The sequence below is a fragment of the Leptopilina heterotoma genome, unplaced genomic scaffold, assembly GCF_015476425.1.
Source record: "Leptopilina heterotoma isolate Lh14 unplaced genomic scaffold, ASM1547642v1 Lhet_232, whole genome shotgun sequence".
Taxonomy (NCBI): Eukaryota; Metazoa; Arthropoda; class Insecta; order Hymenoptera; family Figitidae; genus Leptopilina; species Leptopilina heterotoma.
This window is the reverse complement of record NW_025110949.1, coordinates 1,829,091-1,849,719: the sequence shown is the minus strand read 5'-3', so window position 1 is coordinate 1,849,719 and position 20,629 is coordinate 1,829,091. Positions and strand designations below refer to the sequence as shown.

Sequence of the window (20,629 nt, the reverse complement as noted above, 5' to 3'; positions counted from 1 at the left end):
TTTAATATTTCAATTTTTATCAAAATAATTTTAATAAAATTCTTCGTAGAAATTTAATTAATTTCAATAATTTATCAAAATTCAATTATTTTCAATATCTACTATAGTTCATTAAAATTTTACAAAAGAATTATATTATTTAAAAATTTTGTTGATAAAATTCTGTATGAAAATTCAATTTTAAGAAACATTTAATTATTTAATAAAATATTTATTTTTCTAGTTAAATAATTGAATTCTCGTTGAATGTTCCAATAAATGTTGATTTAAAAATGAATTTCAGTTAAAATTTTACATAATAATTGAATATTAAAAGCATTATAGCATGAATTTTAAAAAATAATTGAATTGTGTTTTTTTTTTTTTAAATAATTACATTTTTCGAAAAATTTACTTAAAATTGTATTAAAAATAATTCAAATCCTATGAAGAATTTTATTATTTAGGAAAATAATTGAATTCTTGTAAAAAAATTTATTACATTTTTTTAAAAATAATTTAAGTCTTATGAAATCTTTTATTATTTATGAAAATAGTTCAATTCTTGCAACGAATTTTTATTAAATTTTTTTTAAATAATTGAAATCCTGTCAAAAATTGTATTATTTATGAAAATAATTGAATTCTTGCAATGCATTTTATTACATTTTTTTAAAATAATTGAATTAATTTAAGAAATTTTATTAAAATAGTTTTGAAAGTATTTGAATTTCAGCGAAGAATTTCATTATTTGTAAAATGTAATTGAATTCTTGCAAAAAATTTTTGAAAATAATTAAATTTCTTGAGAAATTTATTTAAAATTGTATTAAAAATAATTGAAATCCTATGAAAAATTTTATTATTTATGAAAATAATTGAATTCATGTGAAAAATTTTATTATACTTGTAAAAATAATTGAATTCTTGGGTCAGGATTTTATTAAAATTTTTGTAAATAGTTTAATATATTTTTGAAAAATTTTATGTAAATTTAAATTATTACAAAACATGAAGATATTAATAACTCCGAGTCTTCGACTCGGAGTGATCGATATCTTTATGTTTTGTAATGATATTCTTATAATTTGTTAAATTTCATAAAGGTTTGAATTTAAAATTTTTTGACAATTTTATTTCCCATGGAATAATAATAATTAAATATTTATTTAAAAAAGAATTTTTCGGTGTTTTGGAATAATTTTATTAAAAAAATTCGTAAATAAATATAATAGAATAGTTTTTTTAGAACAGTTTTCTTTTTTTTTTTTTTTTTTTTATTTTTTTTTTATAATCATTTTTAGAATCTAATAATAAGCTTTATTGCAATTTTTTTTGCAAAATGCGTATTTTAACGAAATTAGAAATTTTTTAAAAAAATTTATTGTGCTTTAAGAAATATTCCAGGCCAATGTCATCATTTTTTTTTCGTACTTTTTTTTTATGTAACTCACTCTATTTACACAGTTATCTTGATACAGTTTTTTCGTTTTTGTCTGGTTTCTATTTTCTTGGAGCGAATATAGACGAAACGTTATTACATATTCGCAGATGACAACGTGACTTTTACTGTCAGAGATTTCAATCTGTACCTACACATAAACTAGTTAGAAGTCTATTAGGAACACGCTATGACCATATTACCGGCCACTTCAGTTTCAACCCTTTTACGTTCCATCAGGAGAAATCTCATCCCACAAAAACGAATGATAACTCGTTTATAATTGGAAACGAAAAAAAAGCGAAAAAAAAAATTGAATTGAAATATTTATATTTATATATATTCGAAATGAAATATAAAATTTAAGGTTTAATTAAATATTTGTATTTCAAATATTGTATATTGAGAGCGGTGTACAAAATATATATGCGGTATATTCGTGATATTTTTTTTCATCTTTTTTTTTTATTTGCAAAAGGCAAAATTTTTAAATTAAAAGTAAATAAAATGGCAATAGGGAAAGTTAGAGGCTAGAAAAAATATGTTATATGTAAAGCATTAGTTCTAGTTTATTTTTTAATATCAAAAGAATATATTTATTTCAATAATGGAAGTGATACATGATCTCACATGAATATTAACATTTGCAAAAAAAAATTCAGTTATAAAATATTTTCATATTTACATATATATCAGTCTTAAAAATGGCATTCATTCTTCGGATGTTGAATGCTTATTTTTGTACGTCTTTTATTTAGTTTAGACATCACTCTAATAATCAATATTTTATGGTAAATGTGTTCTAGTTTTTCCTTTTAGTCACAAGTCTAGTAATTCCGATAAAATAAAATATTAATTAAGAAATTGAAATTGTCTAGATATTGTATTATATAACCGTATATTATCAAATAAATATTTACTTGAATCAAATCATTTTTATTTAAATCAAATAAATTGTATTTGAACCAATAATTCCATTCTCTAAAATTGATTGATTTGATAATAAATAAATCGTTAATTAATTTTTGAAAAAGTGAAATTAAATATAGAATTTTTAGTTTTTCTCTTTTATACTTTTTCTTTTATGGAAATTGCTGGATTTTCTTTTTTAACATTGTTTTGAATTTTTTCGTTACCAATCACTTTCTGACTACTCTTCAATTGTTTGTTATTGTTACAACGAAAAGTGTTTATCGCCATTTTTCTTGGTAAAATTGCCATTAATAGTAAAATTGGATGCACCATTCGGAATAATTTTAATATCCATAAATCGGGATAGATTGCACCAAGTACACCAGTCAACCATGGTGCATCCATGAGAAAATATAATTTCAAATATGTAATGTAACTTTTCTTGGCTCGATTCTCAGTGGCAATGCTCGTTGATTTTTGAATTTGAAACATTCTCCACGATGTGTAAATGAATAGAAAATTATTCGCCAAAAAAACAATGGCCGGTATAAATGTCACGTAGCCAATAACGGCAAAATTTGTGTCATTAAAATTATTGAAATTTGGTCTTAGTGGAGAATTTTTCGACACCGTTGGCACTAATTCGAAAATACTTGCGAAACCCGTTGGTATTAAACTACCGCAATAAACCCAAATTGCGTAGGTGCGAAATTTACGATTTTGATCTGTTGAATTACTTGTTGCTGGCGCCCATCTGAATCGTGTTATCGTCAATGTAACGTCAAAGCACATTATAAACATCCAAAGAACAGATGATATTGTTAGAAACATGAGGAATAGACCAACAATTGAATAGCATAATTTGGGTATTATTTGATGATAATAGAGAATAAAGTAGCCGAATGTACCTAGAATTGCTGCGGTACCAACTTGAGATAGGCAGAAGCACATCACCACTTTGTCGAATACTTTTCTACGAAGATCGGGCATTATGTAATATAAAACAACAACGATAGAATAAGGGAAGATGTAAATAAACGAGGCAAACACTACAATTGAAGCACCCCAGAATTTTATTGGGGTAAATAAACTTTTGCACTGTTCAGAACTTCTCGACTCATTCTCCTTGTTTCTGTGAATGAAGGAGCAATTTTGGAAGATGAGTATTCCATTGGGATCAATATCAGCGCATGGAGCGTCTACTTCCGATTCTGTGTTTGAAACTTTCCCTCTATCACCTGCAAGAGTAAATTATGCAATATTAGTGGAAATTAAAATCGAATTTATTATTAGTGAATATTAATTAATCTACATTTATTATTTGTTAAATATTCATTGTTACCACAGAGCCTGCACCGAAAAAAAATATTCTTGTTTTGAGAGGACAATTCCTCTTCTACACCCAGAGAAAAATATTATTTAAACCAAATATATTTTATTTGAGTTAAATAAACGTATATTTGTCTCAGAACCAACTAGACTTTTTATTTCTTTTAAATAAAAATTTTATTCGACACAAATAAAACATATATTTGAGATAAATAAAATTTTATTTAAACCAAATAAAATTTATTTCAAACAAATAAAAAGTCTAGTTGGTTCTGAGACAAATATACCATTTCTCTGGGTGTAAAATCCTCTTACATTTTATTCTTGAATTAAGAATATTACTCTTCATTGGAGACTATTCCTCTACCCACACAGCACCAAAACTTTCCTGAAAATTTATTAAAGATTTACTTTCAAACTTCGAAAAATTTACTTGCAAAGTTTAGTGGAAATTGTGTAAAGATTCAAATGTCCCACTTAAATAAATGTTTATAGTCAAATTTTCCTAAAAATTTAACTTAAAACTTTCCCGAACATTTAAATTAAATTTTCGACTTCTCTCTTATAAGCGAAAATGTAACTTAAAACTTTCCTGAAAATTTAAATTAAATTTTCGCCTATATACAGTAGGCGAAATTTTTTTTTAAATTTTCAGAAAAGTTTCACGCTAAACATCTATTGAAGTGGGACATTTAAATCTTTACAAAATTTTCACTAAACTTTTCAAGTAAATACTTCGAAGTTTGTAAATAATTTTTTAATAAATTTTTAGGAAAATTTCGGTGCTGTGTGGGTACTTTTAAGAGGAATTACTCTAAAGTGGAGAATAATCCTCTTAAAATAAGAAGACATTTTTTGCGCCATATACAAGAGGAAAATATGCATTGAAATAAGAGGAATCCTCTTAAAACAAGAATATTTTTTTTTCAGTGTGGAAATTCTGGAAAACCTGGAAAAGGTATGGAATTTAGAAAAGAGTATAGAAAACCTGGATATAGAATGGAATTTAAAAAAAATTCTAGAATTTCGCCTGTTTTTAAAGATTTTTAACAAATTTTAATTTAAAATTATTATTCAATGATTTTTATAAATAATAACATTTTTTACAGGGATTCAATTATTTTCATAAATACAACTCATCACAGACTTTTACTTATTTTTAATTTTTAATACAATTTTAATGGAATTCCTCGAAAAATGAGATTATTCTTAAAAATTTTATTAAAATTCAGCAAAGAAATTCAATTATTTTAAAAACTTTTGCTACAATTTATTTATTTCAATTTAAGTGTTATTTTCAATACATTTTTAATTATATTTCTTCAAAAAATTGAATTATTATAATAGATAATGAAATTCTTTGTAAAAATAAAATTTTTTTCAATATAATTTTCATAAAATTCTTCGAAGAAATTTCATAAATTTCAAAAATTTGTCAAAATTCAATTATTTTTAATCTCTACTATTTAAATAAAATTTCACAAAAGAAATTCAATTATTAAAAAAGAAATTTTAATAAAATTCGTCTCAGGAATTCAATTATTTTTAAAAGTATTCTAATTCTTCGCAGAAATCGAATTATGTTTAAAAATTTACAAAATTTCAATTATCTTTATAAAAAATAAAATTCCTCTCTGAAATTCAATTATTTTCAAAAATTATAATAAAATTCTTGGCAGAATTTCAATTATTTTCAAAAATTTTCCTCATTTAAATGATTTTTTATATCTACTATTTTAATAAAATTTTCCTAAAGAATTCTATTATTTAAACAAAATTTTAATAAAAATTTCACAGGAATTCAAATACTTACCAATTTTTTTTTATAAATTTCTTCCCACCAATTCAATTATTTCGAAAAATTTAAATAAAATTCTTTTAAAAATTCTATTATTTAATGAAATTTTGACAAAATTCTTTACAAGATATAGTTAATAAAATTTTCCTATACAATTCAATTATTTTCAATACAATTCTTCTTAAGAATTCAATTATTTTCATAAATAATAACATTTTTCTCCAGAATTTAATTATTTAAAAAAATTTTGTTAAAATACTTTATGAATTTGAAAAATTATAATAAATAAAATTGATTATAGAATACAATTATTTTCGTAAAATATATAACACTCTTCCTAGGAAATGAATACAATATTACTGTCAAAAATGTTTGTAAAAATTCTTTGAAACAATTCAATTATTTTCGTAAGGAATAAAATTCTTCGAAGCAATTCAATTATTTAAGAAATTTTAATAAAAATCTTTCCAAGAATTCAATTCTTTTCAAAAAAAATTTTTTTTAACTGGAATTTAATTATTAAAAAAAAAAAATGTAATAAAATTCTTCGTTAGATTTCAATTATTTTCAATTTTTTAGTGAAATTTCTCAATAGAATTTCATTATTTTCAAAAAGTTTTTAAAACTTCGGAGAAATTCATTTATTTTAAAAAAATTTGAGTAAAATTCTTCACAACAAATTTCTTATTTTCATAAATAATAATATTTTTCTCCGGAATTTAATTCTTCAAAAAAAATTTTAATAAAATTCGTTGCAAGAATTCAATTATTTTCATAAATATAACAAAACTTATCGCAGAATTAAAATTATTTTTTATTCTTCAAAATTTTAATAAAATCTTTTGAAACTGTTCAATTATTTTCAAAAATTTTATGTAAATTTTTCGGAAGAATTCAATTATTTTTAAGAATAATGAAATTTTTCACCTGAAATTCAATATTTTATTAATTTCAATATCTACTACACTGTAAAAAAAGAGAGTTAAATTTAAACTCCCCAGGTGATTTTATAAAAATTGCACTTTATTTTTAACTCGAAAAATTTTACTCCCAACTCCCTAAATTTTTTACAGTGTATATTTAAAAAAGTTTTCAAAAATATTTAATAAAATTGTTTGCAAGCATTCAACTATTTTCACAAACAAAAAAAAAGGCTTTACAGGAATTCAATTATTTAAAAAAATTTAAATAAAATTCGTTACAAGTATTCAATTATTTTCATGAGTTATAAAATTCATTGCAGGATTTCAATTATTTTGAATAAAATTCTAATTAAATACGTCGAGTCTTCAAATTTTTTTTATTAAAATTTGTTGCAAGGTTTCAATTACTTGTATTTGAATAATTAAATAATAAAATTTTCACAGAAATTTAATCATTTGAAATATAATTTTCAAAAAAAAATTTGAAAGCAGTTAATTATTTAAAAAAAAAGTGTGTGTAAAATTATGCGTAAGAAATCAATTATTATTAAAGATTTTGAAGAAATTTGATTTTAAGAATTCATATATTTTTAATGAAATTGTAAGTAAATTCCTTCCAAACAATTTAATTATTTTCAAAATTTTTAATAAAAAAATCTTTGAAGAAAATTCAAATATTTAAAACATTTTGAATTAATTTCTTTTACAACCATTCAATTATTTTCATAAATAATAAAATTCTTTTGCGTGATTTCAATTATTATTTTTAATTATCTCAGTTAAGAGAAGTTATCGACTTATTAATATATACGATTTAAAATAAATTCTTCGAAACATGCAATTATTCTTAAAAATTGTATTAAATTCTTCGAAGTACATTCAATTTTAAGAAATAGTCAATTATTCAAATAATTATTTATTTTTGTATTTAACATTTTAATTTTCGTTGAACTTTGAACTTTCAAAAAGAATTGATTTAAAAATGAATTTCAGATGAAATTTTAGATAATTGAATATTAAAACATTAAAAGCGATATAGTTTGAATTTTTAAAAATAATTAAGTTTGAAAATTTTAATTGATATAGATATAAATTGATAATATGCTCTAATTATTATAAATTTAAATTATTAATTAAATCATGATATTATTCTTTAATTGCTCATTAAATATATTTATCTGTTGGGAGGAAATAAAGAAATCTATTTTTTCTTCTGCAAAGAATTATTGTAGTTTTCTTTTGTTTTACGAAATGATTTACTTTTTTAACTGAATAAACTTTTATAATATTCTGAAAAAAGATTTTCAAATGTTTCGTAAAGTTTTTCAATATAATGCTTCCTCGTAAAGAATAAAGTATTTATTTTGTAATTTTTAAAAAAATCCTTATATAGTAGCACGCGAAATTCCACTTACATATTTCCATTAAAAAATATAGGGAACATTCTTAAAAAATATTTTATATTTATCCTTTGCAAAGGAGAACAAAAAATGTTATCTGAAAAATTTTTCTCTTAGAATATTTTTATATTTTATTATATATTTTGAAACAATTTACGCAGAGAAACAAAGGATAAAAGTATTTAAATATTTTTTTAAATATATGTTTACAATTAAAAATTAGTAATTTTTCATTCTTTAATAATTTGTGTATAATGATAAACGTTTCGTAATAATTTCGAGAAAATTGTGAATTTATGTTTTTGAAAAATTTCGAGAAAATTGTGAATGTATTGAAAGCAGAGGCAATTATTTTTGGCTTATTTCAATCCAATTTAGAAAATATAATAATAAGAGTATATTGAATTTTCTTATGTTTCATAATTTTGAAAAGGATTTAAATAGATGCAGAATTTATATTTTTGTTGATATTGTTTAAATTTATCTAGGTTAAAAGGTTTTGAATTAAAATGAACGTCAGAAAGTACATCAACATTTTGCTAAGCGAAATGTCATGTTTTCTCTGAGGGTTTTCACCGGCATATGCCGATTACCTGAAAACTTGACAAATTTAACAATGTTTTTGTTCAAAGTGTCTTTAACATATTGATAATTTTTAGGTAATTTCATAAATATTAAACAGTGTAATTTTTTTAAATTCAACTTTCGTAGGCAAAAGAATAAATATAAATTGTAATTTTTGATGTTGATACAAAATTTTCTAAAAATATTCTCTCTAAATTTAGAATATTAGTTAAAAATAGCTGGTCGTTAATTAAAACAGTTTATAATTATTTTAAATTATAAAAATTTAATTAAGTAGAACATTTCTATATTTTTAAAGAAATGAATGTTTTGTAAAGTGAATATTTTCAAATTTACATATTGCAAAATATATTTTTAACATTTACTGCATTTTTGCAAATTTAGTTTTTATTAATACACTGATTAACCATAATGTGTTATCGTGGATAACTATTATTTCCTATTTTTTTTATTTAAATTAATTTCATTACCATATTGAAATAGTGACAACTTTTTATCAGTTCGACTACAAGATTTTCATATTACTTTTTTGTTTTAATACACATTTATAATAAAATTATCGAGATTTAAATGATGCGGGAAATTAGCATATAAGATTTTTCGATTCTCTAAAAGCAAATAAGAATATAGTACCTAAACTTTTTTTCTAAAATTTATTTTTATTAATTGTTAATATTAATATTAATTTTTATTTTATGGTTTATTAGTTATCAATGATCTTCACTTTTAGGATAAAATTAGCAAATTTTAAAAATAAAATAATTTAAAAATTTGAAATTCAAATTTTTGTTGAAAAACAATAATAAAAAAACCAATTTTGGAAAAATTACAAATAATTGCGGAAATTAATTATTAATTAATTATTTTCAAGAGTGATAAAATTCTTCTCATAAAATTCAATTATCTTTCAAATTTAAAAAAATTAAATTTATTTTTAATAAATTATATTTACTTTTAATAAATTATATTTATTTTTATTTCCACTAAGTTGAAAAAGTGAAATGACGAAAAATCCATGAACCACTTACTTTTGTCGAAGCATGTGGAATTGTTGTCGATAATTCCATAAGTAACATTAAAAATGGAAGATTGGGAATCATTATTTGCATTTTGAATAAATTCACATTTCATAGAATCGTTAAAAATAAATCCATGTTCACAACATTTTGCAAAATATTCTAAAGAATGGGTGTAACTGAATGTTATGATAAGTAAAGTCACTGACGTGAAGATGAACATATTAACACAACTGTGTCGATTCACGTTGAAGTGAATACAACAACCGGTGTCATCATCATCACTTCGCTTCTCCTCATTCTACTATAAAAGTGGAAATCCACAAACCAACTGGACTCTCGACTGAATATGTTGAATATAAGAACTTGCTTTTATTTTCATCTTCCATCATCAAGAGTTTTCATATATGCGTATATATTTGCGCATTTTTACATACATACTTTTTCCAGTATATATATATATATTTGTAAAAATATTCATCGCACATATTGAATTCTTTTATATTCTTAAACAGATTTTCTTATTTGCACTCTGACATGCTTTAATTACATATATTTATATTCATTTTATGCTTCTTTAGACATGCGACTATTTAACATTAATGATTCAGCGTTACAATGAAGATTTTTTCCCTTTTTTTTGTTGCTATTCTCGAGTTTGAGATTTACTTTTATAAGGTGATAAAGTTAATTAATAAATTTCTAATTGTCGGATCAGTTTTGCAGGATTTTTAAATTTTTTGTTTCATATATCAAGCGACATTTTATATTGATTCATCTTCATAAATCAATACACGTGAGAATTTTTTTTCCTATTCTGTTAACACGAATACATGATGATTTTATAATGAAAAGGGGGGTTTACTCTTATTTTGTATTAAAAAAAATTGCTAACAAAATAGAGACGGGATTAAATTATAATGTTAGTTTAGTGAAATAAATATTTTGATGTTTCGATGGACAAACTTTCTTGTTTCGTATATAGGACATTTTTAAAAATTTCTCGCTATTACAAGTTTTTTCATTTTAACTTTAAGAACTTTCTTTTTTTGAAAAAAAAAGTTGTTGGCATTGAAGAAAAAGCAACTGGATAGTTTTTGGTTTTTCTTAAACAAATAAGAGACTTGCTTTTTAAGGAAACTTTAAAGCTGTTTGTGCTTTTAGTTTAGTTTTTGTTTTTATGAAACTAAATTTAAATTTATTGACTTGTTTTCAATTGTTGGACATTTTATTTTCATTTTCTCAAATTTCTTTTTATTTTATATAAGATTATTATTTTTTTAACAACCCCAATACAGGTTTGCCACACACTAAAAAAAACAATATATTTCAATCAAATAAAATTATGTTTGTTATTATGTTTTTAATACGAAAATTATTCAAAAATATCTATAAATTCATTTTTAAATAAATATTTAATCATTATTAATTTTTCATACAGAAATTAAAATTTTCAAAAATTTCAAATTCAATAACTTATAGAAGAAAATTATTATAAATCATGAAGATATCGATCACTCCGAGTCTTCGACTCGGAGTGATCGCTTTCTTCATGTTTTATAATAATTAAAACTTGCCACTTTGTTACTGTAACTTCTTCAAAAAATATTTTCATTATTACGATTATTCATTTCTAGAATTTTCAACTAAAATTCTTCTTTAGGTCAATTTTTTTAAAATAATTTAAAAAAAAAATTTTTGAGAATTTTCAAATTCTTTTGTTTACAATTTAATTTTATGAAATTTCGATTATTTTGACATTCCTTAATCAAAATGTATTAGAAATTAAAAACTTTAAATAATTTTAAAAAAATTCCATTAAATTTTTTGAAAAAACTTAAATCTACACAATTCTTAATTAAAAGTATATAAAGTTCAAATTATCAAAGATTTTAATTTGAAACTTTTTGAAAATTCAATTATTTCAAAAAATCAACGCTATAATGCTTTCAATATTCAATTATAATCTAAAATTTTAACTGACATTCATTTTTTAATCAATATTTATTAGAACATTCTACGAGAATTAAATTATTTAACTACAAAAATAAATATTTTATTAAATAATTAAATGTTTCTTAAAATTCAATTTTCATACAGAAGTTTATCAACAAAATTTTTTAATAATTTAATTCTCTTGACAAATTTTAATAAAATTTTTGAAAATAATTTCATTTTTCGAGAAATTTGATGAAAATTGTATTAAAATTAATTGAAATTCTGACAAGAAATTTATTATAATTTTTGAAAATAATTGAATTTCGGAGAGGAATTTTATTTTTTATAAAGATAATTAAAATTTTGACGAAAATTTTTGTAAATTATTTATTATAATTGGATTTTTGTGAAGAATTATAATATTTTTGTAAATAATTGAATTCTTGAGATGAATTTTATTGTTACAAAGAATTTCATTATTTATTAAAATAATTCTATTTTTGGAAGAAATTTAATTAAAAATGTATTGAAAATAATACTTAAATTGTAATAAATAAATTGTAGCAAAAGTGTTTAATATAATTGGATTTCTTTGCTGAATTTTAATAAAATTTTTAAGAATAATTTCATTTTTCGAGGACTTCCATTAAAATTGTATTAAAAATTAATAGTATTTGAAAGTCTGTGATGAGTTGTATTATGTATTTATGCAAATAATTGAATCCCTGTAAAAAATGTTATTATTTATAAAAATCATTGAACAATAATTTTAAATTACAATTTGTTAGAAATCTTTAAAAACAGGCGAAATTCCAGAAATTTTTTTAAATTCCATTCTATTTCCAGGTTTTCCATATCCTTTTCTAAATTCCCCCCCTCTTTTTTCAAATTTATAAAAGTTGTCATTTTTGTAATCTTAAAAAGTTGTTAGTTATTTTCTAGAAAAAAATTTCTACTTTTTGCAAACTTTGGAAAAATTTTAATTTTTTGAAACTTGAAAATCTTTTTTTATTACATTTTTTGTCAGAGGTATTAAACTTGGAGTTTTTTTTATACAAGGCAACAATTTTTAATATTAAATTTTACTTTTTCCTCAGTTATGTGTAAATAATTAAATTCTAAAAAAAATTTCTTAAAGTTATTAACTATAATTAACTTAGAAAAGATTTTAGTTCAAAACAAAATTATATTTTTTAGAAATATTTGAATTTCAGAAGATTTTAAACTAAAATTTTTGAAATTATCAAATTAATTGAAATTTTTTCAAATCGAATTGAAAGTAATTGTTAAAGTATTTTATTAGAGTTAAAAAAATTGAATCTTCAGAGAACTTCGAATTATGAGCCTCTGATAATTATTAAAATTTTATTGAAATTCTTCAAAAAAAAAAAAAAAAAAAATGTTTTATTTAGAAAATTTAAATGAATATCATCTTTATTATTTTTAAGACCGTAATTCCATATGAAAATAAACATTTTTTTACACCCTGATGAATTTCTACTCGAATATTATTGATAAAATATAATTACTAAAGAATATTCCCAAGGTATATATAATTTTATTAAAGATATAATAACGTTATGAGATTATTGAATAAAGATGATTCGATTTATAGGATTATTGAAGATTTATCGGATTATTATTGAATATATAGGCTTATATTGAAGATTAGATAACATTCATACATATAATTTTTAAGATTGGACGCATCCAATCATGATTCTTTTATAACGCATTTGCGGTGGTGAAAGTTATAACCATAGATGAATAATAAAAAAAAAAGTTTTTGGTCACATTGAAATTCACCGAGTAATCAGCTTATCCCTTGATTGATTGAACTTTAGTTTAACGTCAGATCGATCCATCACTGATGTGTCAAACAGAATGCACTAATAACCAGGATAATGAAATACACGCATGAAAAAAAAATCAATATCCTTTGATCATCATTTTCAAAATGTAAAGAGCGTTATTAAACAATTCAATAAAGTTATTTCCTATCTTTCGCGTATATTAATTATACGTGAGATACTTATTTATGAAAAAATATATATATTTTAACTAGTTTTTAATATTTAATTTATAAAATTCAATTATTGTTATTTATTATCATTTTTTGTGAATTTTATTTATTCATTTATTTTCGTTCGTAGAAATTCGATATTTTATCAAGAGCTTTTATAAAATAAATTATGAATTTTTAATTGGAAATTTATAATAAATTTAAAAATACTAAACTCGTATAAAAGCTAACAATTTTTTAATTATTTGAAGCACGTGAAGGAGAAAATTTAAATATTTAATGTAATCAAATATTTGGTTTTTCGTAAAGATCCTAAAGTTCTGAACGTTCAAATGAACGAAATTTATTTATTTCTTCTACAAATTAAATTTTTATTGCAATTATTTTGCGTCACTACCAAAAAAATTAATAACTGAGTTTTCAACCGTAAATATTTCAGTTTTTAAATTTTTTGTGATTACTAATTTATAAAAATATCTTCAATAAAAAATATTTCGTTCATTTGAACGTTCAAAACTTGGGGATCATTTTTCGTACAACTTTTAATGAAAAAATTATTTTAAAAATAAAATTTTCATTTAATAATATTGAAAAAAATAATAATATTCAGAAAAGAACATTTTACAAACTTGAAATTTACTGTTATATTAAAATAAAAAAAAAAATGAGAGAAAAGTACCTCTAATATTAATTTAAATATTAATTTTGAATTGCTTCTCTGAATTAAAAAAAAATGTAATATAATTGGAAAATTTAATTTTCAAATTTCAGAATTATTATGTAAATGATATTATTTCTGGAAATAAACAATAATTTTTTTTTTGCTTTCATTACAATATGCATTTTCAAGAACGGAAAGATATATATAATTCCGAGAACTTTCTGCGCTTATATTGCAGTCGTATCGAGTATGCAAATTAGAATTAAGAGCTTCGGCTATTTTATCAGTTGAGCTGAATGATTTAGTAAATTCAATTTGTCAATGATTTACATGCTCATTCTCGTAAATCAATTATAATCCGAGAAAATTAAATGACGCAATTGGAAAATTTTCAGTCATCAATATATACACCCAATATAGTTATAGGGAATATTTCATTAATATTTTATTGTAACATTAAAATTATGTTTAGAAACTATGTTCATCAATAATGGCAAATATATTTCACGTAATTGATCATTTATTAAGTATGTTGAAAATCTATAGTAATTACTTATTGATAATTAATAAATAAAAATTATTTTTGGCTCGTAATTATTATTAAGTTTCTAGTATTTGAATATTTTAAAAAGCTTTTAAGAGCCAAAGCTATGTTATCAGGCCAGAAAATATTTAAATTTTTGACTAGAATTTCATAAGTATTGACCTGGAAAAAGCCTGAAACTTTACATTTATTGTTTTGTGGCAACCATAAAATTATTTACAAATTATTTTCATAAATTATTATTCAACGATTTTCATAAATAATAACATTTTTTATAGAGATTCAATTATTTTCATAAATACATAATAAAACTCATTAGCAGACTTTCAATTATTTTTAAATTTTAATACAATTTTAATAAAATTTCTCGAAAAATGTAATTATTCTTAAAAATTTTATTAAAATTCAGCATAGAAATTCAATTATTTTAAAAACTTAGGTCCTAAAAACTTTTGCTACAATTTTTTTATTACAATTTAAGTATTATTTTCAATACCAACATTTTTAATTAAATTTCTTCAAACAATTGAATTATTTTAATAGATAATGAAATTCTTTGTAACAATAAAATTTTTTTCAAAATAATTTTCATAAAATTCTTCGACGAAATTTAATAAATTTTAATTCGTCTCAGGAATTCAATTATTTTTAAAAGTATTCTAATTCTTCGCAAAAATCTAATTATGTTCGAAAATTTACAAAAATTTTCGTCAAAATTTCCAATTATCTTTATAAAAAATAAAATTCCTTTTCGAAATTCAATTATTTTCAAAAATTATAATAAAATTCTTGGCAGAGTTTTAATTATTTTTAATACAATTTTCATCAAATTTCTCGAAGAATGAAATTATTCTTAAAAATTTTATTAAAATATTTGTCAAGAGAATTAAATTATTTAAAAATTTTGTTGATTAAAAAATTCTATAGGTATTAAAAATTCAATTTTAAAAAACATTTAATTATTTAATAAAATATTTATTTTTGTCGTTAAATAATTGAATTCTCGTAGAATGTTCTAATAAATATTGATTTAAAAATAAATTTCAGTTAAAATTTTAGATTATAATTGAATATTGAAGTTTTTATTTTATTTTTTTTTATTGAGTCGAAGACTCGGAGTGATTGCCTTCTTCATGTTTAGTAGGCAATAATTTCATAAAATTTTTCCAAAAAAGAAGTTAATTATTTACAAAAATCCTTATAAAATCCTTTGCAAGTATTCAATTATTTTTAAAAGTAGTAAAATTTCTCAAAAAAATTCAATTATTTAAAAAAAAATATAATAAAATTCGATGCAAGAATTCAATTATTTTCATAAACAATAAATGAGAATGTTTGTTAAAATTGAATTCTCATAAAGAATTTTATCAACAAATTTTAAAATAATTGAATTCTTTTGACTAATTTTGTAAAAATTTTTAAGAATAATTACATTTTTCGAGGAATTCGATTAAAATTGTATCAAAAATAATTAAAACCCTGCGAAGTGTTTTATTATTTATGAAAATAATAAAAATTTTCTCAAAAATTTAATTAAATTTTTTCTAAAATAAGTGAATTTTGGAGAAGAATTTTATTATTTATATAAAGATGCTTGAAATGATGACAAGAATTTTTTTTTCTTAATTTTTGAACATAATTGAATTTTTGCGAAGAATTTTATTACTTCTGAAAATAATTTAATTCTTCTAAACAAATTTTATTCAAGTTTATAAAAATAACTGAATTTTTGTGAAGAATTTTATTATTTATATTGAAATAATTAATTCTTGCTTCGAATTTTATTCAAGTTTATAAAAATAATTGAATTTCGGTAAAGAATTTTATTATTTTTTTATAAAATTAATTGAATTCTTGAAAAGAACTTTGTTAAATTTTTTTTTAATAATTGAATTCTTGTGACAAATTTTCTAAAAAATCTTTGTAAATAATTGATATTTTTCGAAAAATTTTATGAATTTTTGTATTATATTAAATAATTGAATTCCAGTGAAAATTTTATTACTTATGAAAATAATTGAATTATTTCGAAGAAATTTATTAAGAATTTTGTAAATAATTATATTTCTGTGAAATTTTGCCAAGAATTTTATTAAAATTTTTAAAAATAATTGAATTTTTGTGAAGAATATTATTATTTATAAAGGTAATTGATATTTTGACGAGAAATTTATTATTTATAAAGATAATTGAAATTTTGACGAGAATTTTTTTTTTAATTTTTGAACATAATTGCAGTTCTGCGAAGAATTTTTATAACTTTTGAAAATAATTGAATTTCTAGAATCATTTGTAACTTTTCCAAAATTCAATTTTTTTTCTTATTTTCAACTAAAATTCTTCTATCAATCTAGTATTTATAAAAATTGTAAAAATTATTCATTAAATAATTTATAAGTCATAATTTTATGATAGTTCTTGAAAAAATAAGTTATTTAAAAAGAAATTATTTTCAGAAATAGAAAAAATTGAAGGTTTTGTATTAAAATTCGTGGTAATTCCATAGTTTGCAAGGCAAACAAAAAAAAACATCAAAATTTAGTGTCTTCTTATGAGTTTTAAAAATTCCATTCTTTTCCTGTACTTTTACTCAAAATCCCTGAGTTTTCCCTGATTTCCCTAACCAATTTTACTTTCTCTGATTTTTCCCTGAATTCCCTGACCTATGGCAACCCTGTAACTGTCTAGAAATGTAACGTTGCGAACATCAAGTTTCTAGACCATTTCGATACAGTTTTAGGTGACTAGTTTCACGAGATGTTTACTGTACAGTTTCTATCTCGTATAGTTTGGGTTTTATAAGATGTAAACGGTTTTCCAGACTTTGTTTTTCCTGTGAAGGATTAATTGAATTTGAAACGAATATTAAAATAAGAGTTATTCCTTTACCTCCGTGAATAAATAAAAATAAAATTGAAAGATTCAAAAATATATGGCGCTATTGGAATACAGTAGAATGAATTTAATTATATTTAACAAAATAAATCAATCACCATAAAATTGTTAAACCAGTGTCGTTGAATATGGACCATTTTGTTACGGGAATTAAAGCTCAAGTCAAGTATTTTGAAATTCTTGAATATACTGAGAGGCGCGCATCTGAACTTTGAAATGAATATGCAACGAATGCAAAATGACCCGTGAAATGCTTTTCCTGCATTGATGTTGGAGGTTCCAACCCTGGGGAAAAAAAATATTTGTTTTAGGTCAGTCGCTCTCGCTCTCTCTCTCTCTCGCTCACACTCTATTTCTATCTTTTTATGAAAATAATTCAGTCGCAGAACGTCAATTGAATTATGCTATAATGTCCGCGAGCAGTGAGTTAAAAAATAAAATTCTACTTTCAATAAAAAATTTGATATTCTATGCTTTTCGCTTTATTTGCTCTGAAATGCTGAGTGCCTGGAGGATAGTGAATATAGTAAATGTGTATGTGTATGCGTGCGTGTTGTAGGTAAACCATTTCGAAAGGGAGGCGGCGTTATGGGTTTGCATTATGATTTAATTACAATTTATGAGACACACGGCATCATATGCGGTACTCTAATTTTGTTTTGTTCACACAGCAGCTTCACCCTTTTGCATGCATGTTCCTGTATGTGCATTCTCCACTTATACAAGCGGTCCAGTATTCTTTACCTATATAAATACTTTCATCTCAAGTGCGTCTGACAGCCATGCGATATGCGCGATTTCATGTTCTTATTTTCCATTTGCATAACACGTATATATGTAGTTGTATATTAAATCAAAAATCTAGAACCAAAGTTCAATTTTCTATAAATAAATATGTGTGTGTGTGTGCTTGAAATGAAATAACAATGATATGCGTTTTGTTATTTAGCATTTACATATTCAGAAGGTCGAGGATCTTGCATTTGGTGATGGCAAGTAGTAGCCGGGGGTAGTTTGTTAAAGTCAATATATACACGTTCGTTAACTACTCTACCGTATCTCTCTTCTCTCTATGCATCACGAATCAGAATAGAATCAAAGTTAGTTAACTTGTTTTATTCAATTATATCATTTTCCCAAATTATCTCTCGTGTTGTTACATACCAGGAAAAAAGTTATTTCAAACAATCAAATTTTGGTTTAAATAAATGCATTACTGTACAGATGAAACTATAGCCTTTTTTTAATTCAACCAAATTTTTCAATTGAATGAATTCAAATTTTTTATTTCAATGAAACAAACACTTATACCAAATACCTCAGTAATTGGTACATTTATACTTTAAAACAAAACGTATTATTGCAATCAACTAATTTTTTTTGTTTCCTTAAAAAAATGTTTCGAAACATTCAAAATCTTATTTTACACAATAGTTACTTGATATAACATGGTTGCCACAGAGCCTGGACTCCTGGAGATCCTGGAAAACCTGGAAAAGGTACGGAATTTAGAAAAGGGTATAGAAAACCTGGAAATAGAATGAAATTTCAAAAAATTTCTGAAATTTCGCGTTTTTAAAGATTTCTAACAAATTTTAATTTAAAATTATGATTCAATGATTTTTGTAAATAATAACATTTTTTACAGGGATTCAATTATTTTCATAAATACATACTACAACTCATCGCAGACTTTCAATTATTTTTAATTTTTAATACAATTCTAATGGAATTTCTCGAAAAATGTAATTATTCTTAAAAATTTTCTTGAAATTCAGCAAAGAAATTCAATTATTTAAAAAAATTTTGTTACAATTTATTTATTACAATTTAAGTATTATTTTCAATACATTTTTAATTAAATTTCTTCAAAAAATTGAATTATTTTAATAGATAATGAAATTCTTTGTAACAATAAAATTTTTTTCAAAATAATTTTCATAAAATTCTTTGAAGAAATTTAATAAATTTAAAAAATTTGTCAAAATTCAATTATTTTCAATGTCTACTATTTAAATAATATTTCTGTTACGTATGACTTCGTAACATTTATATTTACATAGAAACAACGAATTTTAATTGAATTATATAGAATCCATTTAATAATTTTGACTTGTAACCTAAAAACACAATTATCGTTCTTACACAAAAATACATATTTATTAGCAACACCAATAAATTCCAACATTAAGCAAAATTCTTAACAACCCACTTTTAATCGGGTAATTAGCACAAATAAATTAAGCAAAGTACATTTTTCTTTTTGTGTTAATATCGCAAGGCAGGGTTTCTTTCAATTATTTGTAAATTATTGCACAACAACGAAGTGGTCAGAATCTAAATTTCGCAAGTACCAAATTCTGCAAGCTGTCAGAATAAACTGCATTGAGGATTTCCCCACCTAATTGTCAATCAATAAAAAGAATTGACAAGGAGAAATCTGGGCAGTTGCCCGCGTAAACTTGGCGAAACTAAGTTGGGCAGTTTAATTCAGGCAAAGTACCTGAACGTGATTTATATATTGTGAGTCATTAAGACTAAAGAATTTTTATCCTTTTGTGAATTGAAGGGCGTAGTCCCCATTTATTGTAAAACAGAAATATTGAATTGAGATTAAGTCCACTTTAAAGAATATCAAGTTTGAGGCTAAATACGAGTAAGAGAAAAGGAAGATTGCTGCGATATAAATACAAATAAGAGAAAAAGAAGCAAACATAACGATTAAAAGTGAGTAAATAATTACACATTACACTCATATACACAAATCAATTTTCAAAGAAATACGTAAATTTTCATAAGTTGATTTCATAAGATTTTACTAAAAAGAATATTCACATTCTTTTTTTATTATAATTTATATTTTAATCCCAGAACATTTATATATTGGAAAATTAAAGGTTTATAAAATATATGTAAATCTGATAATTAAATAAATATTAATTTAACCAATAATTTCTATTCTTATTAATTGTAACTACACAATTGATATCAATAATTGTGAGAGTGGAAAAGTCCCCTACCTATTCAAATTTATTTAATTTGCTGAAGAGCATTTTTCGTTATCACGACAGATTTAAATTGATAATAAAATAATTTATCTATTTTACTTTTATTAAATTAAATCCTATTCGTAACAATTTCACAAAAAAATTCAATTATTTAAAAAGAAATTTTAATAAAATTCG

At 22.0% G+C, this 20,629-nt stretch overlaps 1 protein-coding gene and 1 long non-coding RNA gene across 2 annotated transcripts in view; one reads left to right on the top strand and one right to left on the bottom strand.

The window, feature by feature from the left end:
• LOC122502535 overlaps positions 1–20,629 on the top strand; it is a 112,319-nt gene that overhangs the window by 8,855 nt on the left and 82,835 nt on the right. The window lies entirely within an intron of this gene.
• Positions 2,446–9,709, bottom strand: LOC122502534. The gene is made up of 2 exons (XM_043612643.1): positions 9,396–9,709; positions 2,446–3,570 (listed from the first exon to the last, which is right to left on the bottom strand). Exons 1-2 carry the CDS (start codon positions 9,604–9,606, stop codon positions 2,489–2,491), a joined length of 1,293 nt encoding a protein of 430 aa, XP_043468578.1. The 5' UTR covers positions 9,607–9,709; the 3' UTR covers positions 2,446–2,488.

Coding starts and splice junctions, on each gene's coding strand:
- LOC122502534 (XM_043612643.1), bottom strand. CDS start 9,606: ATGTTCATCTTCACGTCAGTGACTTTACTTATCATAACATTCAGTTAC. Junction 3,571..9,395: donor TTCCACATGCTTCGACAAAA/GTAAGTGGTTCA, acceptor TTACTCTTGCAG/GTGATAGAGGGAAAGTTTCA.